The following is a 25338-nucleotide window of genomic DNA, read 5'->3' as shown; positions in this document are numbered from 1 at the left end:
AATAAAATCTGGTAACATACAGAAATGTGACCAGTTGTGCTACTCTGTCAGGTACATGTCCACTGTGTTCATCCCAGAGTCTCATTTCTTAACAAAAACAATGACAAAGGTGTACGAAGATCAAACTGGAAAAAATGGTGATGAAATTCAGTGAAAGATAAAATATAAATGGGCACAGACAATGCACTGGGAAGTAAGAGAGAATGACAGAGACAGATATGGAAAGTGACATGCAAGGAAAAAACACACACATATCACATTCATGATTAAGTGCTCTGTTCAGTTCAGTTTGGATCTGGATTGTCCCATTAGAGGAAACTGAGTTGAAGGCAGAGTTTGAACACAGCGTGAATGTACGGCTGCTTTACTCGCTCTACTACAATCACAGGGCTCACTATTACTTATACATGCGCCTAGGATGATATGGACATGCAGAAGAGGTGAAACTCAGCTCACATAATCAAAGGCAGGGGATGAAACTGTTGTTGGAAATGCCTAAGGACACATGCAAGTGCCTCAATCACACAAACACACACACCTTGTGGCTGTCGAAGCTGGTGGAAGACCACAATGTCATGGGGGTCATTAAGGTTTTCAGCAAGGGCATGGATGTCTTCCCCGGTCAGCCTGTTGGCCATGAAGACTGCTGCTTTGTCTCTGTCTGTCCAGTAAATACGATCCTAAGACACAGGAGAAAAACACGACAGGTCAGAACTAGTTTGTTAGAGTCTTGTAAAGTTTGACTCATATATTTAAAAGCTGTCTTATATTGTAAAAAGTATTGTTGAATTTTATTTTATCCTCAGAGTGAAGAACGCAGTTTGTTATTTTAACAGTGGTATCTGATTGGTGAACCGTGTCATCAGATCCCTGAAGTCAGAGTGTTGTATCAGAAATAAACTGCAGAATCTGCGCTGCAGTTAAATCACTGTCCTGCAACAACTACATGCAGCAACAATTCTGTTTAAAATCTGTGAGGTTTTCCTTGGACTCTGAATGTAAACAGTTAAAGTGATTTCTGTTTGATGTTCATTGGATAGAGATGGAACGGATTTCCAACAGACACCAACAGATTTGCGACTTCTACCAATTTACAAATAGACTGAATGTAATCAGTGGTGTTTCTAGAGTCTGTTGGAGCCGAAGGCAACAATTCAAAAGGGGCCCCTTTAAGCTACGTCAACAAGTCGACTGTTGCTGTCACGGTTTTGACAGTCAGCATGCTAACATCACAGCTAGCAGAGCTGGACACACCAGGCAACTAATGTTAAACATTAACGTAAACAAAAGAAACAATGTGACACTAGTGGAAATTCAGTGACCAAAGTGTTTCTCTTCCACAGTTCAGGTTAGACTGCATTAATTATTTAACATTATATTTAATTGTTTAGGCTTTTCTCTCTTCCTCTTGATTTTCAGTGTGTAGCTTTCGTTGTCGTCATTAGGTTTATGCAAACAGAGTCAGATGTCTCCTACTGTTGCAGACTTTTCACGTTGCAATTGGCTCCAGACCTGGTCCCTGTCTTCGAAGCAAGCATTTCGTTTAGTAATAGTTTTGGTTGTACAGTTGTTCCCAACCACTGTTTTCCTTAGTGTGACTATATCATGAAAAGGGGTCTGAAAAGAAAAAGTGACCAAGAAAAAGGACACAAGCTGCCCTTAGCTTGTCACTCTGGACGGCTAAATGCTGTCAGTACTTGTCTGATGATACCAGTCCAACTTATTTCAGAAGAAGAAATAAAGAGAAAATTAGGGAAAGGGAAATATGCACTTGGAAGTATTTGTTGACAGACATCGTCTAACCCATTAGCTTCTGCAGAAGAGCGAGCATGTTTAATTGGCTTTTAATGTGATCATTAAGATGATGGAGGAAATGCAAAGGAGTTTAATTGTAAATAGGAGGTTGCTATTCATGGAGCAGCAGTGCAACAATAAACAATGATGTCTTTTTATATAAGAAAATCAAATCAATTATTTGATTTTTAAAATGTTGCAACATTCTGGGATGTATTTTCAGCAGCACGAGGCTTTAAATAATTAAAACCCATTTAATATAGATCACAAAACAGCAGCACAGGCTGAAGTTTTAACCCTGCTGGTTTTTTATTAATAAACTTTTTGCTTTCTTTCCCTAGTTAACCTCATCAACAGTTTTAAAAAAAAGAGTCTTAGATAGGAAGTGACATGTTTTTTACAGTTGCCTTAGAAACCACAGGCTAATCCTCAGCGAGTGCCGAGACAACAGGCCTCGCTACACTCGAGTGTGTACGTGTGTGCTTGCGTTGAGTCAGTCACTGAGTCAGAAAGAGATGGTACTGTAATGTGATGTACAATACAACAAGACCCACTCAATAACACTGAACTGGTGTATGTCCAACTTGCTGAACAAGAAGGTCACCTTGTAGTCACAACAGGGCAGAGAGCAGAGACGTCCCGATCGATTATGTGTTACAGCAGAGGGAATTTATCATCATTTCTCTGAGCGCTCTCTACAGCGCTGGCACAGGCCGGACTTACAGCACAGAATGCAGTAGAAAATCCTCAAGGTTATGCTACACTTATTAAATGGTAAACTGTGCGAACATGTAGAGGAATTTAACATTTTTAAAAATATTATAAAAATATTTATTACATAGAAGTGGCAGAATGTAGTCATAATCCAATTTAGTAAATGACTGAACTTTACAAGCTTCATTATACTTTTATACTGAACTTATTTTACATTTAGGACAACTTCAGGCACATTTTAAAAATAACACCTCTATTTGCTCTCTAGGTCACAAATATAATTATATTATATACACCAAAGCGGATAGTTTCAAAGATCCACGCCTGTAAGTTTGGTCTGCTTCTGAAGGAAACCTCTGCCTGTGGTCTCCCCTAGGGAGGCTGATTTTAAAGGATGTTCCTGTAACAGGAGTTTGCAAGCAAAAGCACGTTTGCACACTGGCACGGATGTGTAGGACTGCTTGGCACCAGTCCAGACTGAAGGTTTCTAAAGGCCCTGACATAACATGCACAGAGGGAAACTGGCTGACAACCAAAAGCTCAAGTGTGTGTCTGTATGTGTGTGTTGCTTTTGACTGCTCCCTTCTCTTAGCTGTTTCTGTTTAGTATGCTCAACCAATCAGTCCCATGAGGGAAAAACAAACAGAACACACACAAGGACACCCACCGACTGAGCATGAAATAAATTGAATTCAACAGTCATTACGTTTGGGCTCCCTGTGCCTCTGCAGGCCCCCATTGAGGCTAATGAGAGAGATGTAGATATGATGAGATGTGGGAGGCTGAGTGATATCATGGACAACTGCCCAAAATCCCTGAAAATCTATGCTGAGTTCTACAAAATGAGGCAATGGAATAAAAGGAGTAAACACAAACCTCAAAAACAGCCAGGGCGTAAGGGTGCCCCAGTCTCTCCACGGACGACATATGCGTCCTGCGGTGAGCTCCGTTCAGGTCCACGCTGGCTATGAGGTGTAGTTTGGAATCCACCCAGTACAGACGGCGGTTGGCCACATCTGCGGAGTGCAAACATGCACACAGACAAACACACAAACATGTAGATAGGAATTTCCCGAGCTGAGTGGAAATTGATTGTCCTTGCGGTAAGCACTCTCGCACTCTGACCAGCAAATCCCTGGTGATATCGATTACTTTAGAAATGTCAGATTCTCACCATTACACAACAGCAAGTTTTACTGTGTTGATCTATAACACCTGAAACATTTTCAATATCATTCCGAAGCGGCCATGATAACTTTGTAAAACTACTTCTTTCCATTATCGTTAAACATTAACTTGTGCTATTTCAATTACTTTTGACCTTTTATCAAAAATGAGCTGATTGAATGCATCGGCTCCTTTCAGGTCTGCGCTTCAGGCACATTCACAACAGCTGTTGAGGAAAAAGGGTAAAATATAGCACTGTGCACGATATAATGAAGAACAGCTGTTCTCCCCTCACCCAGTGTGATGCCGTTGGGCCACTCAATGTTATCAGCCACCAGCACCTGTCGGTCCACTCCATTCATACCGGCCTTCTCTATTTTGGCTCGCGTGCCCCAGTCTGACCAGTACATAAAGCTGGAACAAAGACACCAAAGTCATTGTGTTATTATCCAGTTAGGGTTTTAGCAGTTATTAGTCCCACGGCATTGTTCTGCTAAGTGGTTCGGCAGTAAGCCATCACTGTCACTGTCCACTACTTTAATTTAGCTCTCCTCTTTTGCTTTTTTTTACTTTGCTGTTTCAGTTCTACCCAGCATAAGTAGGCTCCTTTACTAACCGAATAATAAGAATAGTAATAATAATAACAATATGAGAGCTGCACCAAAATATTTGTCCTGGAAAGATGAAAAAAAAAGCTGCCTAAAGTTGCATAAGCAATATGCAGCCTAAAACAATCAGATATACATAAGACTGCAAAACTAGGGCACACAAATGTCTTTTTCCCCCACTACAGGCTATGCAAAAGCAAAGGTAATGCCATCCAAGATTTGTGGAAGTGATTTTTTGGAAGAGAAGGGCAGAGAAAGGGAGACATTTCTACAACAAAGAGTGCTGTAGGGAATTCTTGTAAAAGATCTCTGACAAGTGCACATTTCGGAGCTGTCCTTTCAGCACCACAAAACTACAATACAAGTCAAAAGACCACCAATATTAGTGTTACGTCTCGTACAAATATTTCACTATCTCCCATCTGCTCTAATACCAGCTTACAGTGTAAGTGTAATTGTAAACGTACATGTAACAGCATATTAGGATTGGAGCAGCTACAGCATGGGCCTCTGACACAAAGGACAAGTTTGACAAGTTGACAGCATTACTGTTTGCAGCCTTTGTCCTCGCTGATGGAGTATGTGATTGCGGTTTGAAAATATGGTTATTAGATCCCTCACCTTGGTATGCAGGACAAACAGGACCATTTTGTCATGACTAGAAGCTGAGCAGTGGTTGTAATCGCTTACACCATTAACGTCTGTGAGCACTCTGCTTTCATTTGGATTGCCATGGCTGTGATTTACATTGAGCCAAATCCCAACATTGTTAACCACCAAATTTAAAAACTGTTATCTGGTATGACTTCAGCACACTTTGAATGGTTATTTGGCGATATGAGCGAGCAATCAATTTCATTTCATTTCATTTCATTTTTATTTATTTCACACTTGGTACTACAAATCAAACAAAACAACCACATCTTCTGTCAACAAAACACAACAACCATGTGTGAAAAGGAGCAGGAAGAAGAAAATATTCTTATTAAACCCTGCCCCCTATCTACCATTTATCATATCACACCATACCATCAAAGCAGTGAAGACACAGTAATTTACATTCACTTCTATGTAAATGTTTATTACTGGCATTAAGACAATTTTGTCCAAACTGTTATTCAGTGTAAAGCATTTCTGTGGTGTGTGTGTGCCTGCCTCACCAAAGCACCTTTGTGTGTCTCTTTATGTTTACTTTGTGGCTGATTTTTTTTTTTTTAATCTGCATTTGTATAACCAGAACACAAAAGCTGCAGAATCACAGCCTGGCACCATTTCATAAAGCTCCTCAGGCTGTCAAAAACTATCAGGATGTTAAATGGGTCAGAGTCTCGATACTCTGGATTCTCATATACAACAAGTGTTCTCATACTGAATATTTATCATTAGACGTGGACCCAGAAGAAATTGCTAAACATATCTCTGTTTAAGGTTAACGCCACCATCATGTTTAAAATTATGAAAGAGGACAAAAAGTATAGTATAGAACTAGATGGGAGGGCATCCTATGTGAACTCAGTTCGACCTTATTATGTGCTGATATGCTAAGTGTTATGTAAATTCACAGCATGAAGCTCAGCAATTAGCATACTTTTTTAAAATGCATAAACCGTGATAATTATGGATCTTGTCTTTCAGTTTCTTTAATACTTGGTACTAACAGTGCAGATGTCTGGTGTTGTATGCATACATCTCCACTTCCTTACCCATGGTGCGGATCCAGTGCTATGGCTCGGGGTTCGCTCAGGTCAGTGCTGATGAGGACACGTCTTTTGGTGCCGTCCACCGAGGCCACGGAGATGGATTTGTCCCCTGAGTCGGTCCAGTACAGGTTGTGTTGGAGCCAGTCCACAGCCAGTCCTACAGGGGTCTGCAGAGATGATTCTACCAGTGGCACCTGCTGGGAGGGGTCACTGGCCTCGTGGATGAAGGCACTGCGGGTGGAGCAGGAGGCGGGAATGCGGAAGGAGAGAATGAGGGAGAGTTTTGAGGGGATGAGAATATGTAAGGGATAATCTACATCAAGCCAGCCATTATTACAAAATCGATGTACAGAAAGATTGTGAGGCAGAGCCTGGTTGGCTGCCTGCAGGGCACTATTTTGTGATAATGAGGATGTATACACAATCCGTCTTATCATGTGGCGCCCTACCAGAAGATTTATTACTATAAAATATTGATTTTTAGTGACTGCACTCAGAGCCAAAGAATTTTACCTGCTTGTTTAAAAAATAATTTAGTACTGATTAAACTCCAACTGAAGAAGAAAAACTCCAATCACAAGAGTAAATCTAGCATTAGCAATCAATCAATCAATCAATCAATAAGTGAATGACACAGTTATATAGCTGGCATGTTCTTCTTTGTTATGCAAGTTAAGTCTTTTGGCACATTCATTTGACAAAATATAAGCGGACATAAAGTGATAATAACACAAACGGGACACACCCCAACAGATAATATATGACGAAGAGCAATTCTCCATTCTTCCTCTGAAGTGAAGAGACTGCAGAACAAAGAATGGGGCTGATATGGGAGCTACAGCCTTGGGCAGTGTTCAGGTTCATCCTGGGGTTAGCATCCTTCTTAGATGGACCACTTATCAGAATAGACAAGGCCTCACTCAGGGTTTGCCCTGCTCACTAATGATTTGACCCCCAGCAGAGGTGTGAGGCGAGGGCAAGGGAGCTGTGCTCCCAAACAGGAATTTCAATTTTAGTTTCCCCAGAGATTTTTTTCCTCTTAACATCAATTTTATAAAGAGAACACAGTGCTCCAATTAGAAGACACTCTGGGGAGAAAACGTAGTTGGGATAACAAAAGGAAGGGTGAAATTCATCTAAAATAATAGCAGGTCTGAGCCATCGGCTAAGCTGATTGAACCCAAAAAACATCAAAAGCATAAAGGAGAAGATCTAACTACATCACATACAGGGAAATTTCATCAGTGTGCATCGGTGCAGGATTTATGAAATCGTGTTTCAAAATATAATTAAAGCACAGTTCTTTTAAAAATCAGACATTTGAAAACCACAGGTGGAGTGCAAATAGATGAAAGTAAAACATCTTTGAGTGGTTCATATTTAGAAATATTGATGATTTTTAGCAGAAAAAAAACAAGTCAAAATCCTTCCAGAAGCAAGCGAGGCATTCTGAAGAAGCTGTTTTTAGGCAGTCAGTTCAAAGCTTGATTACCTTTCATTTCAAAGGTTGTGCAAAAATATAAATTGCATGTAAAGAATTCCCAGTCAAATCTGACAAAAACCTTATAAAGACTTTGCCACAAAACTTTGTCAAAAAGTTCTTCTCCCCCGAAAATGTTCCTTGCATCACTGGCTTTGTTCAGCGTCGTGTCTCTTTCTTATAATGCCTCTGGTACGTCTTCATATTTCAAATATATTTGTCTAGTCGCTGACAATGCAGGCGTTTTGATTAAATGAGGCATAGTGAAAAATGTAAAAATTGCTTAGAAGATAAATAAACATTTGTCCAAGCTGTGAGGAATCTATTGTTTATGCTGCAGTTTGTCAGCAGTGTTATGTAAATCCTAAATACAATTGTTTTCCCAAATTATTTAAAGATTTAGAAACTCAAAAACTCTTTTTTTACCTGTAGATTTTCCGGTGAAATCGATCACACCAGAAAACACGGTTGTTTGCCACATCCAGGTCCAGAGCCACAGCGTTCTTCTGTGTGGATACCACCTGACTGTAGTCCCTCTTCACTAAGTCAATGCGTCGGATCTCATGTCGGTTGGTGAACAGTAGGTAAGGGCTTTTACCTGCACGCGAAGAAACGAACATTTCAGGGTGTGTTTTTGTGCAAGCAGGCACAAACAACACAGGCCCGGAGTCAGGGTCAGAATATGGATCAGCAAAATAAAGCAAAAAAAAGCAAAAAAAAGTTCAACTTCTCAATAGGAGGCAATTTCTAAAATGGGCTTATGAGGATGAATACATTGTAGGTGTGAGGAATACATTAGAGTTGGGATTTGCTTCAGTAATGCTCAAGCGAATCAGCTTTGACAGTTTAGGCGAGAAGAGGGGCCAAAGCGGGTATATCTTATTAGAAAACTGCTCTCGTCCTGGTGCTCCACAGATCATCTATGCACACATCAACATTAATATGCTTCAGATTAGACAGCAAGTGCACTGCTTTAAATCAACTTAACCTTTATCCAGTGGGAAAAGTATATCGTCTGGACTGGAAGAAGCAGTGGCTGTGCTCTTGTGTCAATAATTTAACCCACAAAGGGGAAAGATGTGAAGAAGAAGAAGAAGACAACAATAAAACAACAATAAGCTGGACAGTGTGTTCAGCACAGCATCAAAATGCACTTGGACTTGAGAACTGCTGACCCAGATGGGAAATGCTGCATGTCAGGGAATGATTTAGACATTGCTCTACAGTAATAACAATCCGGCTTCACCGCAGTGTTAAAAGCACTGGAACATAATGTGATGCTGGAGAGACTAAAGTCAATACTCTAAATATAATCTTTTTTCACAAAGATAAACAGCATCAGGTTTGCACGATACTACTCAATATTCTCTTCTAACAAGAGTGAAGGCACAATAATTGTTCATTAAAAACAGCTGAATAGTTGGTGTATTGATCAGTGTGTTGTACATCATTAAGTTGTACGCTCCTTATTATCTTCGCCTTGCAAATATAAATATATATCAGAGTTACCTTTGCATCTGGCTGCACCTCTTTAAACAGCAAGCTGACGGCTTTTGCACCGGCAATGCAACAAAACAGACATAGGCAAACATACACTAATTTGAATAAGATATATTCTTACCCTTTTCCAGGCTTGCAAATATAGAAAAATAACAATCTGCTACTCAGTGAATTTTACTCATATGCAACAGAATAATGATAGGCTTCACTTCCAAATACCTTGCCATGTACACCTGCATTTTATATAAATATTAATTACATGCACAGCTGAGAGATGCAGATCTTATCTGGAATGCATCTCAAAGCATTTAACGTAATCACTAGTTATTACATTTTCTATTCCCAGGGTTATTTGATTTCATCAGCACAGAAAGTGTGACCGCTACTAACAAGACAAAAAATGTCTACAGAGATGTCAGCAGTTGGTCAGGCTTCAAGCTGGATGTTAATTTCATCAAGGTTGCTCAGAATGGGCCTTTGAGGTAAGCACAACAAAAGCAATGAGTCCATTAGGTAAATGCAAAATGTTTGTAATTTAATATATATGTTTGAGTGGTTGGAGGGTGCAATATTTAATGCTCACATCTTAGTGTACCCTGCTACCATGCTAATCAGGACCAAACACAAATCACAGCTGAGCCTGATTAGTCGAGTCTTTAGTCAGAAAGCAAATTCCTAGAACAAGATGTGCTGGTGAAAATGTGTGACCTCATGGCTCGCATCACACATTTCATGTTAACCTGGATATGGTGCTATAGAAAGCTCCAGATCATTTACAATTCACCTGTCCTCTGGAATGTATTAATGTAGCCCGCTATGTGGATAACTCTTGCAGGACGCTATGAAGTAATTTTGTTATTCAAGGAGATAAAAGATTTCTTGCTTTCATCTGAAGTACACACTGTGATTGGTAAATTTGTTATTAGCTATTATCATGCACTGGTTTTCGCACTTCCTCTGAGAGTGTCCTTGTTTATTTTCACACCTATTTTTCGAGCTGTCTGTTTTGGATAAGGTCACCCAGGATGCACTTAAATCAGAACCATATATAAACAGAGGTCTTAAACTATTTCCTCATAATTCTGGCCAGGAAAAGTCGAGTGGGTAAAAAAGACTAACAAAACGCGCCTGTAGGGACGGTTTTATCTGCCTGGCTATAACTAAAGCCCACCTTTTGTCTAGTAACATCTATACTGAGCCAATCTCTTTGTGACACTGCATGGTAATAGGATGGCAGCTGCAGGCAATTATCTCTTGGGGCAGATATGAAATTCTCTCATTAATGGCTCGCTTGCCTCAGTTTCCCTTTTGACAGTCTGTGTTGTAGCCTCATTGTAGTATCGCAGTCCCGCACATCTTCTCTTTTTGCCCTTTCCTCCGTCTTCCAGCCTAAACTCTGAATCATGACAGTGACGTTTAGGACCAAGCGTTCTCAAAAAAATGGCGATTACAATGACAGCATTTCCAACCCCTCTAAAGGGGAAAATTCTCCCCTGCTGGGTTCATGGGCTGTCACAGCCAGACGTCATTTTCATTGCCTCAAAACCAAGTGACTCAACTGCTGCATTTGCTGCAATTTGGCTTCTGACACACAGCCAGAAACACTTCTCTCATGGCAATGATAAACTGATAGCTAACGCACTGGGCAGCCATGCAGAGAAAAGTACACAAGCGTTAACAGAGGCAAGTGGGCAGACACGACACACACGCAAACACACACATGCAAATGCTGAGCTTTGATATTAGCTTAGCTTAATTGAGGAAAATTAAATAGCAGCATTTGACAGCCACAGGGACAGAACCAACACATTTCATTTGACTGGCTCTTTCCTGCCAATTAAATAATAAAACTCTGCAGGGAAATGAAGTGTAAACATAAAATGGCCTCTGCATGCAATCCTCTTGCTAACAGCTTTGAGCCATAGTTGGAGGTCAAATGACATCAGCTGACTTTGTTCTCCACTAGTCAAACAACTGTTATCAACAAGCTGAGCGGGAGGCTGGATTAAATTGGTGTAATTAGCCTCCACCGTGACTCAGCCAGGTACCCCTGAAGAGTTGCTATACCTAATTATAAGTGTTCAGCATCGCTAAACATCAGTCTGTCACTCGTGAAGCAGTCTAATGGGACAGGACCCAGAGGACAAATTCGGTCTGAGAAAAACAGAGCGGTTGCCTTGGTGATGTGATTTTTGTTTTATGTGTACTGTTATGTCAAGTGCACAAACACCTGCAGAGAAATAATAAGAATATAACAGTTAAAAGATGTTTCCTGGTTATGACAAGAGGAGGGGTTAACAATGTAGTACAGAAGAGAGTGCGGTGCAGTGTTGACGCATTTCAGTATCTGAGAAAATGTGCTGTTTACCTGAGGCACAGGTTCAAATAGACAGGGTTAACTTAATTCCTCTTTTCTTACTGTAACTCACCTTCTGCTTTGCAGGTCTTAGTGACCGGGTCCATCTCGTATCCTTCGTAGCACTCGCATTTAAAATCCCCTTTGTAGTTTATGCAGATCTGGCTACAGGCATCCGGGTTCTCACACTCATCGATATCTATAGGGATGAGAGGATTATCAATCAGCTGAGAGACAAAAACAGTCAGACAGTGACAGCAAATCACTAATAATCCCTTGTGAGCTGTGACAGATGAGAGTGGAAACTAAATTCAGGAAATGTAAATATAGAAATTCTTTTCAATGACATGACTACAACAGGGAGGTAAAAATGTACATTTTATGGCTGGAATTTTTGCAGTTTTAGGGAAGAAAGGAGTCAACAGGGAGGCAGGGTGGATCCCTGCTGACGTCTTTTGACCTGATTCTTCTCTGGGTGTGATGGCGAGCTGCTAAAATGATAGGAAGGGTGTGAAGGACATACTATAAGCATGTGTGACAGGAGTAAGACTGCACAACCTCCCTGTGGGAGTGATGGGCAGGGAACAGAGATGGACAGCATGAGAGCTGCAAGCTGCCCAAAGCGGTACACTACACAAATGCACAAACAGATTTATACTGGCTTGGTCAGCAGCCAGCCTGCCACTCTGTTTCTGAAAAACACTTTATATTTCTCTATTTACCTCCACAAGTCTTTTTGTCTAGCAGCCGGTAGCCGGTAGGGCACCGACACTCAAAGCCAATTGGTCGGTCCACGCAGACATGGGAGCACCCGCCATTATTGATCATACACTCATTCAGTCCTAGAAGACAAAGAAAAGGAGACAGGTGTCAAAAGCAGCCGTTCATTTAAGAGGAAGGTCAGGCAGTAGGTCATAGTTTCTCATCTCATTTAGGAAAGGACTTTTCCTGCTCAACTATTACCCTGTAGCATAATGACTTGTCATGTTTTTAAAAGATAAATAAGTATGTGTGGCACACGGGTGGCAGTAATCTCTATGATATCTCAGCTTCTGTACTCGACTCTTTTCCATCTTTTTTGAATTCTTATCAGATGTTCTCAAAAGCAGAAGAGGAATCAAAGCGACACGCAGGCATCACACACGGCAGGCTTATAAAGCTTGAGAATCAGGTCCATCTGCAGGGATGTGAAATATGTGTGAAGAGGGGATTAAAGCTGTGAACTGGGATTTTAAGACGTCCCACAAGGGTCTATCACAGGAGGGAGGGAGCACATCTAAATTAAACAGGTGCGCTGCCTGCATCGGCAGGATCCTAAAAATGACAGAAGCTGAAAAATAAAATGTGAAAACACAACAAACAACACGCTCTCTTTTAAAACTAGGTCAAAGCAGCTGGCACAGACAAGGTGGGCACACAGTAAATTAGACAGAAGTAGTTAGACGTAATTGTGAAGCATAAAATATTTTAACCTCATAGCAAGAAGAAAGCAAACATCACTGACTGACACTTCAGGTTCAGGTACTTAACCTCGTCTAGAAATTTATTGAATAAATCTGCAGGTAGCAGTTTTGTATCATTTGACTGCTGAACATACATTAATTATTTATATAGCTCTTTTATTCATGCTAGATTTGATAAAAATCTGTTAACTGAGCGCATCTTAAATGGAAGCTTAACTCAGTAAAAGCTAAGATAAAAGAAAAACATTTAAACAGTGCAGAGTTTTTCAGAATAAAGTGAGGCTCCACAATCTACAAAGGAAAACTACAATCTTAAATCTGCCAACAGTTTGTTGCCCAGTCTACACATTTCACTCCAGCCAGGTAGCTTTATGTCATGAGTCAGTGAAAGAAGAGCCACAGCAAACTCCCCACATAGACAATCACTGGTTTCAAAATGAAGCCGTAGTGCTTTCCTTTGAGTGAGCCAGTGTGATTAGCGTGTATGTTATTGTGCAAAAAAACGTAATGTAATGTTTTGTGTTCAGTTTTATAATGACACACTCAGTGTTGAGCCTCCCTAGCAGTGCAGAGGAATCTACCTGGCTGCAAGCATTTTCCATCCCCTAAAAACGACCCTGAAAGAACTCCTACAGGGACAGTTCCTGCAGCACACACACAACACACACAAAGGCCTGAGCTGCCCTAAAACAGCCCTCGAGTTCCTGGAATATTGCCTAGTCTTATAATCCAGTATGTGGGCTTTGCAAAGAATTTCATTGTGAGAGGGCACTTGCAGTGTTAAATTGCATACTTTTCTATTGCTAATGTATTTCATATGTGAGTGAATGTTTTCATGCAAACTTCATGGTGTTTTTGTTTGGTTTTTTAATGTGCTGTGAATGAATACAGTTTTGGCCTGGGTCTTGTGTGTGTTTTGAGATTTTGTTCTGGACTCTTTTCATTCCTTTGGATTTAAGAAATATTCACAATCAAGCTCTGTATTGGTTAGTCTCGAGTCTAGTATTCTCTAGTGTCTCTGAGGGTTTGTTTTTTATTTCTGGTTCTTGTTTGATTATGTTAGTTCGCTTTCGTGTCCAATCCATCCAAGTCTCATCTCTGTGTTGTCATCAGCGTCTCGTATGGAAGTCAGTCTTTTCTCTGTGTTTCATTACCCTTTTTGTCTCCCCAGTCGTGTCACGGTGTCTGGTCTCTCCATGCTTGTCTGCTTTCACTGTCATAGGAAGTTCATTTGTCTTCAGTCCTGTTTCCTGTGTTTCAACATGTGTCACCGTGTCGTTTTAGCTCCCGTTCCTGTGTCCACGCGCCTTAATGTGGGTCTCAATGTGGGTGTGTTAGGTCCTGTTTAATCTTGACAGTCATGGTCGCGTGTGTGTATGTGTGTATGTTCAGTTTTGCTTTCCATGTTTCATTAGTTAAGATTCTGTTCAACTGTGCTCTCAGGTGTGTCCACTCTGCTCTCTACTCCTATATAAATACTGTCTGCATCACCCTCTTGGTATATGCGTCTGTCAGTCTGTTGACTTGTTCATAATCTTCATAATCTGTTCAGCAGCTAGCCATGATTGCCATCTCTCTGGTATTTGTTTTTGGACAGATAGTGTAGGTCGTGTTTGGTTTTGTTTTTAGATACATTGTGGCTGAAAACAGCTGTATGCAGCAGCCAAAAATCCTATGTGAGCAGTGAGAATGAACCAAAACACGGAAGCTACAGGAAAACATCAAAATAAAGAGCTAAAACACTTTGAAATGCTCTTTAGTGCTGAGTGGAGCAGGGCGATATGACCAAAAATATTTATCACGATATACATTTGAAAATTTGCGATAACGATATAACTGACAATATAATTGACACTAGACAAAAAACGTTACGACTCCACAACTTTATTAGTGCAAAACAAACCATCAACGTATTTTCACTTAAACAAGCAGCTGTTTTTTATGTGCATTAAAGTTATATAAAAATTTAACAGTGCAAATGCAAATTATTTGCTGACAGTTTAACCAAAAGGCGTTTCCAGTGGAAATTGGCCGACATATCCTCAGCATAACCATGTATAATATCCACAAAACTTAAAAAGAGGATATACACACACAATACAGTAATATTATGTTGAGGCACAGCACGTATCACCCCGCGAGGCTCCTGCCTACAATAGCCGTAATGCTCCGACAATCCATCAAGCGGTGCGGGTTCGTAGCTTAGCAAAGTCGTACTGAAACATTTGACAGATTTTCAAGCGCCGTGTACGACATAAAATCGTTTCGAGGTCAGTAAACACCAGAATTCATACGTAAGGCACACGGGATTATAAGGGGCACTGTCGATTTTCAGAAAAATCAAAGGATTGATTTTAAGTGTGCAGTATTTCCAAAAAACACGGTAATAACGACGGCCTGCTAGCATGCTCTACCAAAAATAGGGCTTTGTTGTGTATCTGACGGACGAAAGCTAAACCAGTTCCACACCACTGAAGTTGCAGCATTTTTACACACCAGTTCTGGTTCATCGTTTCATTCAACGATCCGCTTTCGCCCTTCTCATTCTCTGTCGCTGCCATGCTTTTTCCACCATGTGCGTATGAAAACAAAGGCACTGCGCATGCGCGTTTTACCCATATTCTATCGCGATATTTCATTTTCTTATCGTTGCCCAACATTATACCGGTATTACCATGAATGGTATGATATGGCCCAGCCCTAGTGCTGAGTTGCTTGAAAAATTTATCACTGCAAGCATCACCCTGACTTGCAATAAAATATCTGAAAGTGATGTCTGGGAGCTGTAGGGATTATCTATACAACACAGGGGTATCAAGTTGTGTAAGACCTTTGTACACTGTCAAGTCGAAATTTTTCTGTTGTAATAAAAGTCAGAAATGGTTATCTATTCAAAGACTGACTGAAGGTAAACTTTGTGGAGAAATGCTCTCTTTGTGTGACTGCCAGCAGACTTTAAGAACTGTAACCGGCTGCATTCAATTCCCCTCTCTAACTCAGCTGGATGGGTGACAGCAATCTGCCACTCACAGTGGCAACTACTCTCATTCTGTCACTTCTGAATTGCCAGCAGACAGAGGAAAAGACCAAATGAAGCTGCATTTGAGGTCTCACCCATTCCTGTTTCTTTGAGAGGGGCAGGGTGGGTAACAAAGAAGAGAGAGGCCCTGTCAGCTTTTCTCTGACCATCTCAGGCAGAATTTAGAGGTCACTTTTTCCAGAAGACAAACATGACGTCTTTCCTTTCCCCCACCTTGTTTCTCTTCTCACTCGCTCTCCCTGGTAGCTCAGTTTGTACTCCCTATTTTCAGCCATTCCTCTAAGAGAATGTGATGGAGCAGTGTTAGGAGATGAATGTGTGCTGAGTAATGGGTCAGTAATGTGGTAATATGTCATTATTTCTAATGAGTTGGGGAAGATGCAGAATAGATTTGATTGAGCGTGGAAATGTATTGTCTTTATTCTCCCCGAAGTAAGGCTGATGCGGCAAATGCAATCGCTCTGAACATCGAGTAATAACGTGTGTTTGAGTGCAGCGGGGTGTATCTCTATTTGTTTTCTGTCTGTGCCAGTTGGCCTACATATTGGGAGTAAATGGTCGAGAGCGCGGAGTGATGAAGTTGGTATGTGTGGACATGCTTTTAATGAGCTGACAACAAGACCTCAGTTGAAGGAGAGAGGGAGAAAGGTGGAGGTAGATAAGGAAGAGGAGAGAGAAAAGTGAGGACACAACTCTCTGGAATATTTGCTTCACTCGTGTAATTTCCGTCTGTGGCAAAGGTCAGTCTGTTCGGTCAGCTGTCACTCTTCAGTCTAAAGTTTAAGTTTCTCGGAGGAAATATAATTTCATGAGAGTAAATCTGCCTTTAACTCTCTCATGTCAAAAAAAAGAAGAAAAATAACTACTTTTTTATTTTAATTCAAGCATCACCTTCAGTTCTTATAGTCTCTAGTTTAAGTCCAAGGGAACGGGAAGTAAAGAGGGGCAAAGGACCACTGGCCACCCAGCTATCCCAGTGTTCCACATTATTTTTAAACAACAGATCACAATATTCCTATATTAATCATTTGCCTTGACTCTAAAGCCATTTTCACTTCATGCAGTTGGATCAGACATTTACTGATCTTTACCCTCCCAGCTGCCCAAACCAAATTACACTATAACTGCACTAATGTGTGAATAGCATAGCTAATGGTCAGGTGCATTCACTTCTAGGCAGCTCTATTAATACAAATGAACTGGGAATGGCTTTGTCTCCAGAAGCAGAGAGGGTTGTCTAGGGTCAGGGGTTTAATCTCTGGCCCTATTCATGTTGAAGTGACATTGGTAAGATACTAGACCCCACGCTGCCCCTGATCCATCCATTGGTGTGTGAGCATGGGTGTGACAGATACAAGTCTTTAAAGGCATAGGCGTAAAGAGTGTGATTGGGTAAATGGCAGTAACAGCCAATTTAGGTCAAAAGGACTATTTCCTGCTGTATGCTACAGTCATGTGAAAAGTTTTCACCAAAGCCAATGTAATCTAAGTTCCCCTATTAACTCCCCCTTTACAAAACATCTGGAACAATATCCTATGGTCAGATGAGACCAAAGTGGAGATGTTTGGCCATAATACACAGTACCATGTTTGCAGAAAACCAATCACAGAATATCAGCACAAACACAGAACCTGGGCATCTTAAAGTCATTTAGTCAACCATGAACTTCTCTCCTCTGCCAAATTTGTCGGCGATGATGTGAGAGACTTGAAAATCACACAGAAAACGATTACTTCCAGTTATTGGTGCTGAAGGTGGTTCTACAAGCTACTGAATTTTCTTATGTTTTCACAAGAATGCAAGACAATGTGAGACAGGACTACTGTGGAAAATATACAAGAAAATTCAGGCTAAATAAAACAAGTTCATATTAAAAACAGGAACAGCCTTCTCTTTATGAGAGAGGATGGCTGACACGCTGCTACCATTTTCAGGGTTTGCATTACTGACATTACATAGCAGCTGGATAGTGTAGTGGTAAGACTACACACCTCTGGAGCGAGTAGCAGCGCACCTGCCCAGTATCTAGTAAGGTTCCTGGCTAGCCCCCCCCTTGCTAAAAACCAGCCCTAGAGTGGCGCGGCCACGTCTGCAGCCTGTCTGCAGTTCAGGACACAAGCATTTCACTGCATGTTCACTATGTGTTGTATGTCACAAAGAAAATTTGTATTTATTTGACCAGAGATTGTGTTACTGTATCGTTAAGCAACAAAACCAACCAAGACATTTCATGACTCGTTTTTATACTCTTTTGTCTTTTGAGATTAACTTAAAACATACGCAGGACAGTGGCCCAGGAGGTAAAATCAGACTGTATCAGCACTTCCAATCCCTACCTCTCCAAACACTGCTTTTTATTTATTCATTGCAATTACACCTTTGGTTAAGAGATGAAGGTAGAGAAAGGAAGAGAGATTACCATAAAGCAGATGGACTTTCTGCAGTTTGATGGTAATTAGTACATGCAGGCTCTTGTTCTGATCATCGAAGGCTGCCTCTAATTTGACTGTGCCTCTGCATGCTTTGAAATGCAAGGTAATAGGAGGGAGGTAGTTGCACTTTGTTATGGCAAACATGATTATGCAGCTAGATTAACTGCTTGAATCCATTTACAACAGATATGTACATGCTCTGTCACTGCACGGGGCTCAAACGATGGCACACAAACGGTAACAGACAGCTCTGTTATTTTGGGAGCTGAATGTTCCCTCATTTGATACTGCTAGTAATCAAAGAAAACCATTTCATATTCAAGCAGAGAGAAGTAATAAATTCAATTTTTCTAAACAAGCTCGTCGTAGCCATCTTACCGCATTCTTTTTTGGGCTCGTCTGATCGGTCCTTGCAGTCCTTCACTGAGTCACACACCTTGGAGCTGTCAATACATTCTCCATTCTTACATAGAAACTTGAGGGGTCCTTCACATTTCGTGGCTGGAACAGGAAAAAACCAAAAACAGATCACAATCCACACTAGACACTTCATGAAACTTTATTTCATTTGCATACTCATTCAGAGCCTTGTGCATCAACAAGTGTGAAGTCAAATTAAATATTTCCAGTCGCTGAATTACTGAAGACTCATTTGAAACCAGACGCAGCAAATATTCATATTATGCCCCACATAAAAAAAGTTTAAAAAAAAAATATTATAATACCTACATTTTAAATTTGGTCCTGTTTCACAGTGCCAGAGTTTAATTTCCTGCAGTTTAATTTTGCACTACGTTTTTAAATTATGCAACACAGTCAAATGAGGGAGCGGTAAAGAAATTCGTCCACAATAAGCACTGGGTTGGATCCACACAATGTAACACCAGCTGCCATTATAGCAAATGATTCATACTCATGCAAGTTTCTTTGAAGGATATTTCTTTCCATGAAATGACAGCCAATTTTTCACACTGTGGTCTGCATATGGAGGAAAAGCTGCTGAATAGCCAAATACTGTACCTTTCCTCACTGTGTTGTTCTCTGTTTTCTAGTCAGAATGATTTATGTGCAGAGTTCAAGGTTACAAGGCCAGAGGAAATTTGCTCTTAGCTCATCTCCAAAATTTGAAGCCAGTCACAGAAGTCTGATATGGAAAGGAACAACTTGGAATGGACTTCATAGTGAAATGAAGGAAAAAAATGAAATAGAAAAGTGAGTAAAAGTTGATGTGCTGTGAGCAAACAGTGACCTGGAGGGCTGAAAAATGAAGAAAAAGTGGAAGTACCAAAAACTGCAGTTCCTCAAATCCCCACTTATGGTTGGTTCCATAAGTATGGCAAGCTAGGAAAACATGCTAATTGTATTAGTGTATGTCTATAAATTAGATCTGTATTCATTACATATGAAGTGAATTATTTTAAGACTTTGTTTAAATTTTGATGATTATGGCTTAAAGCCGGAGATGTGAAGTAAAGTTAAAGTACTTTTTGAATTTTTCTGCAACTGTACTTCTGTATCTGAGTATTTGGGGGGAGGGGTTATTTATATTTTTACTTGTTACATTTTTTTGACAAATATTTCTAAAACAGATTTGTTACCCTAGGTTTAAAACATTTGGGGGGAAAATAATCTCTAACATGCTCCCCTCACCAGTCCATGAAATGTAAAATACTGGCGACCGCCTTGTTCTTTAATGATCGTGCTCACAAACTTGGGTGGACACCAGCTTTTTTATTGCTGAGGGGCAAAATTTTACTTTTTTAATTTCACCCCATCAAAACTTTTTATTAATGAGTAAATAACAGCCTTATAACAATGCCAATTTGGACTGTAAAAATTAACAGCAGCCTCATTTGATCCAGACTAAGCATAAGATTTACGAAGAATTACATTTTTACTTATTTCACCACTATAGCCTTCAAAAAATGACAAAGGATAGCGTTTTAATAATAGATACAGACTGGTCTAGAAACAGGAAGTTCCAGGATGGAAAGTGTTATGATCCAGTGAATTTTATTATAAAAGTATAGGGGAGGGGGGGAGTGCAAAAGCTGTAAAATGAAATCAACAATAAGAAAGAAACTGAAGAAAGAAGGCAGCAGCAGCAAAGGACAGAGAAGAGAAGCTCAAAATCCTCAACAAGCAGCTTCAGGTATGCGCCCTCATTTTACGTCACAATAAACCATGTTTGATCCTAACAGCTTGTTTCAGACTGTTTTGCAGTTTAGTAGAATGTAATTTATAGTGTTTCCTTTTCTACATTTACAAAGAGTCAGAAGAAGAGGGCAAAGACAATCAAAGAAAGGAGGATAAAGAACAGATAACAATAAAGGGTGAAGACAAGGTAAAGGACAATGCAGGGAGACAATGTCTGAGAAACTGAAAAGATGGCACAATTAAAGAGGGGCAAAAAAGAATGGGTTAGGTTTCATCCTAAATCCTTACCACCTTTCCCCCTTCCTACCTTACCCACTCCCTCCTCATTCTGCCACTTGTTTCCCAGCCCTAACCCTTACCCCACCTCCGTTACTTTCCCTCTATAAAAATACTGTAAATAGTTCAATAGCATTCTGGTGAAATACGTTTAATTTGCTTTTGTGTTCATTTTTGTAAATCTTATTTATGCAAGCAGGAGTCTCATGAAATCAGTCCAAATAGTTTACATGTCTGTATAAACATTGTGCCTTTTAAGGGGATGTTTAGAGTGTCAGTCTTTGTTTTTGAAGGGTTCTGATGTTTCTAGGAGTGAGTTTTATAAAGTTTCACCTGCCTCTGTCTGCCCAGTGTCTATCTGACTGTTTAATCAGGAAAGTCAGTCAAGTTAACTTATCAAAGCAAAGCACAGCGTTAGCACAAAAGCTAATGCCAAACTGTAGTCCACATGTCCATCTTTCTAATCATCTTTGAATTGGACTTTTTTGAACACAATTTATTTTTTAAAAAGTACTTTTATATGACATTAATAGTTGTGATTCTTAAGGATTAGACTATTGGCTGTGATTCAGGCTTCACTGGCTTCAATGTAATCAGATTACTAATGATACTTGAGAATGAGGTGAAAAATATTTACAGCATTATTACAGAATAAATAATTTACAGTAGAAGCAAGTCTTGACTCAGTAAAACTACACAAATATTGCAGGTCTTTTAGCCAAAAAAAATCCTGGTGGGCTTATAAAACTGCTCGTGTTGAAAGGTATTTCACATAGGCAGACGTGCAAAAGGCAGAGACTGAGACAGATGCATGAGGGAAGAAGACGGAGGAGCAGACATGGAGGAGGACAGACACTCACTGCCAAACACAGTGACAGGTGAACCCACCGTTAACGCATCCAGATTCATCGCTGTGGTCAGGACAGTCGTGGACCTTGTTACACTGCTTGGTGCCGTGTATGCAGGAACCATCACCGCACTGGAATTCATCAGGACGACACGTCAACAGAGCTGTAACAGGCAAGAGATCGAAATTTTAAATTTGATTTTAATGACTTCAAGAGGAGCATAAAATCATGTGGTCGAATCCAATCCAAGACCAGCTGTGGCATTTTAATCACTCGGTTTCTCTCCACATTTGTGTCCCATAAAGAAGAGGAATTGCTTTAAAAACTTTTCTTGAAACACTGAAAAATATTGAGAAATGGCATATACTGCACTTCTATTAATTCACAGTGTGTGTAAGGCACTGCCGAGGACAGAGACAGTCAACCTGAGGGCGTGTGATGAATGATTTTCAATATAGTAACACAAAGATGGAGGCTCCAAGAAGCCACACCAAATTTTATTAATATCCCAAGCACAGACAAGCTTTTCATCAACAGTGCCCGGTATGCTCATATAACTCCCTCTAAACCGCACTAAAAAGCAATATATGTGACAGAGGGATATGATTAAGTGTTATCACAAGACGAACAGGACACAACGAGCCTAATGGAGCCAGGGATGCTGTAGTCTGGACACGCATGTCCAGACATGTATGCACATAGATATGATCATCCATGTTTCTGTGCATTTGAGTGAGCAATAAACTGGTGGTGCATACTGGTATAGATACATGTGCATGTATATTCATAAGAGAGCAGAAGCAACAGTGTAAAACTGATGAATCACAGCAGGAGCATTTGTCCTCTGCTGACAAGCTGGAAGAAAATTCCATTTTTTAGGCAAAGAAATCCTCGTACAGACATAAGGGTGTGCGAATACACCAAAGGTGGTGAACATATGAGTTTAAATGTGTAGCACGGGAACTTGTGGACAAAGATGAGGTTGTGTCCCTAACCACCCCCAGCCTTCCTCCCCTCTAATGCAGATATTCTGTTGGCTAATAAAACATCAATCTCCTGTAAGTGCAGCTTATATGACAGACCACAGAGTGAGAGCTGTGCGTTTGATGTGTGCACCGCACATCTTGATAATGAATAGTGGGACTATCTGGGCTTCACACTCTGGCTTAGTGAGACAGGAGCTTCAGGGCTCCCCCATCCATGACCAGCTAATAGGAAAACCTGTCTTATCACAAGGCCCCATCTTCACACAGTGTTTATCAACAGAAACACATTCTTTACCTGACACATTTAGGAGGAAAAAACTCAATATCAACTCCCAGCAGAGAAGAAATCTGCTAAATGATAGAGCGTCACCTCAGAGGAGAGAAGAAATATTGCTGTTGAAGATTATCTATTCCACCATCTCAAAGCAAATAAACAAAAACAAAATATAACGTTAATTTAACAACTTCACAGTTTCTGGATTCATCTGAAGACGTGCAACATGTTTAATAAAAAGTGCCCACCTAGTGAATAGAATATTTGCAAAACTACTAGAGTTTATTCAGAATCAACCAAACTTAAAAAATAATCAAATCCATCCATAACCTCTGAGAATATATATGAAAACTGAATAGCAATTGGAAAGGCTGCAGTTGTACCCAAGATTCTAACGGTTGCCTTAAGCTGGATAAAATACTTCTGCTTATACAGACTTTGATAATGTAGTATTATTTTGTAATGTATAGCACTGCTTTACCACTGATTTAATAGTATACAATAAACCTATATACTTTAATATTGTGTATTAACATAAAATGAGGTAATTCAAGAAATCAAGAAATGGGTAGAGGCTGGCAATTACAATTTCCCGAAGTGGAAACATCATGCTTGTTCTGAGTTATTTTATGTTTTAATGGGTTTTTAGAGTTCCTCACCGCTCTCTCAGATTGTGTCTCATTCACTAATGTGGGTGTAGAAATGCTATTACCGTGTACCCCAGATAGGTCCACATTCAATATTACTGCTGGATTCATCATCATTAACTATACCAGCAGGAGTATGTTAGTGAGTCAGAGTCATTTAAAATTGCTCGGTATGTGCTTTCTGTTTTCTGCAAACTGGAATGCCCTTATTTCTTTATTAGCTAGCAAATGCACCTTGAGATGTATCATGGAGTGAAACGTCTGAAGTTAAAGCTGTGAAAGTACAAAAGCCTAAAGCAAAAAAAGAATAATTTCATGAGAAAATAAAGCGAAGCAATCATGTTTGGGAAAGAAGACAGAAAAAGTACTGCTTTCAATTTTCTTTACTTAGAAGCGACAACAGCTGGACACAAGTAAGATTTGGGCTGCAGTAACTGAGGTGGATGCTGCATGAGCTGTGAAACAGCCAGTGACCTGATGACCGCCAGGTTTCCTTTTTCTACAGAAAGCAGAAAAAGGTTGACATCAAGGTTAATGGAAAAGGAAGGAAGCAGGTGCAGGACAAGGACCGACTAAACTGTCAGTCCCAAGATAAGAAACTTACTACAATTATTGAAAAGACATGCATAAATGGGACATGTTTCATCCAACAAGGATGAAAGCATTTGTAATGAATGCGGTTTTGATATGCTAAGTATTTAAGCCTGAGGTACAATCCCAACTGTGTGCAAAATTAACTTTGTTTCTTCTTCTGTTTTGGCCTTTGAATTGGTGAAAACTAGTAGAGAAACAGGCTGCTTATTAAAATATGTAAAACTTGTCAAAAAAACCCAGAAAACACAAATATTTAAAAAATCTGTGAAAAACTTGCTAGAAACATAAGAATTACTGAATTCACTAATCTATGAGTTTCTGGCTAGACTGACACATGTAAGTAGCTAAAGTGAATTTCTGTGTATAAGATGACAACAGATCTGGAACAGACGGCAGCAGATTTGCAATTTATCCCACACAGATTGTATGTAATTGCCAACTTGACCCTATTCAATCACAAACTGATAGCAGATTGACTCCATCTTATTACTGTCTTGATCCAGCAAGACAGTAATAAGATGGAGTCAGTCTTCAAAGTTGCTTTGAAGATGACGGCTGATTATAAGTGGCCGTTATTTATGTAAACATGTGATTCTGAAAGAGAGATTTCTGCATGAACACTTTTTGAATTAGACCTTTTGAGTGTCTATTCCTCTATGTTACACAGCATGGGACATTCACATTATCAAATTTAATGTGGCTGCTCTTGTCCAGTGGTCTTCCTGCATGTGTTCTCCAAGCCAATCAGCTGCTAGGCCCTGTTTTTTAATTCACTCTCATCTCTCACTCTCCCCATCTCTTGGCGCTCGATCTCATCCGGGTTCTCCAACGTGTCTCAACTAATGTCTCCATCAGCCATCTGCTAACTCTGCTTCACCACCAGATTCTGCACTCCAGGGGTTCGGCCACTATCTCCAACTTTCATCTGGAATTCAGCACTATTATGTCACTTCTCATCTGAGAATAAGCGCAAAATATGCTTCCATTTTGCATGCTTATATTTCTGCAATAGATGTAGCTCTTTTTTCTCCTTAATTATCTGTAATTAACAAACTATGAATATGAATGTATATTGCATTGTGGGTTTAACAGTGAACATCAAAGGCGCACATAAGCATTTCTGTATGCTAGCTGGGATGTTATACGTAGTTTATTCCTTTCACGCTTACATGTAATCTCTCTCAACCTTGCTACATATTTTATATGTGCCAAAAGACTTTCAGACAGTGCAGCGTTTTCTGTTATCACTGTAAGCTGAGAAGACAGCCTTGAATCGACATAGTTATACGCAGCAGAGAACA

At 40.1% G+C, this 25338-nt stretch overlaps 1 protein-coding gene across 3 annotated transcripts in view; it reads right to left on the bottom strand.

Moving 5' to 3' along the window:
* LOC113011259 (low-density lipoprotein receptor-related protein 8-like) overlaps positions 1–25338 on the bottom strand; it is an 82576-nt gene that overhangs the window by 7827 nt on the left and 49411 nt on the right. For all 3 annotated transcript variants that reach the window (XM_026150710.1, XM_026150712.1, XM_026150711.1), the window contains exons 6-14: positions 21577–21699; positions 18634–18756; positions 12042–12161; positions 11393–11518; positions 7890–8061; positions 5987–6214; positions 3971–4089; positions 3385–3524; positions 539–680 (exon numbers count right to left, since the gene is read on the bottom strand). In XM_026150710.1, the coding sequence (XP_026006495.1) occupies positions 539–680; positions 3385–3524; positions 3971–4089; positions 5987–6214; positions 7890–8061; positions 11393–11518; positions 12042–12161; positions 18634–18756; positions 21577–21699 (1293 nt within the window). The remainder of the gene's footprint in view (positions 1–538; positions 681–3384; positions 3525–3970; positions 4090–5986; positions 6215–7889; positions 8062–11392; positions 11519–12041; positions 12162–18633; positions 18757–21576; positions 21700–25338) is intronic.

This window comes from Astatotilapia calliptera, chromosome 18 (assembly GCF_900246225.1).
Source record: "Astatotilapia calliptera chromosome 18, fAstCal1.2, whole genome shotgun sequence".
Lineage (NCBI taxonomy): Eukaryota > Metazoa > Chordata > Actinopteri > Cichliformes > Cichlidae > Astatotilapia > Astatotilapia calliptera.
Note: the sequence above shows the minus strand (reverse complement) of the source record. Positions and strands in the feature narration are given on the sequence as shown.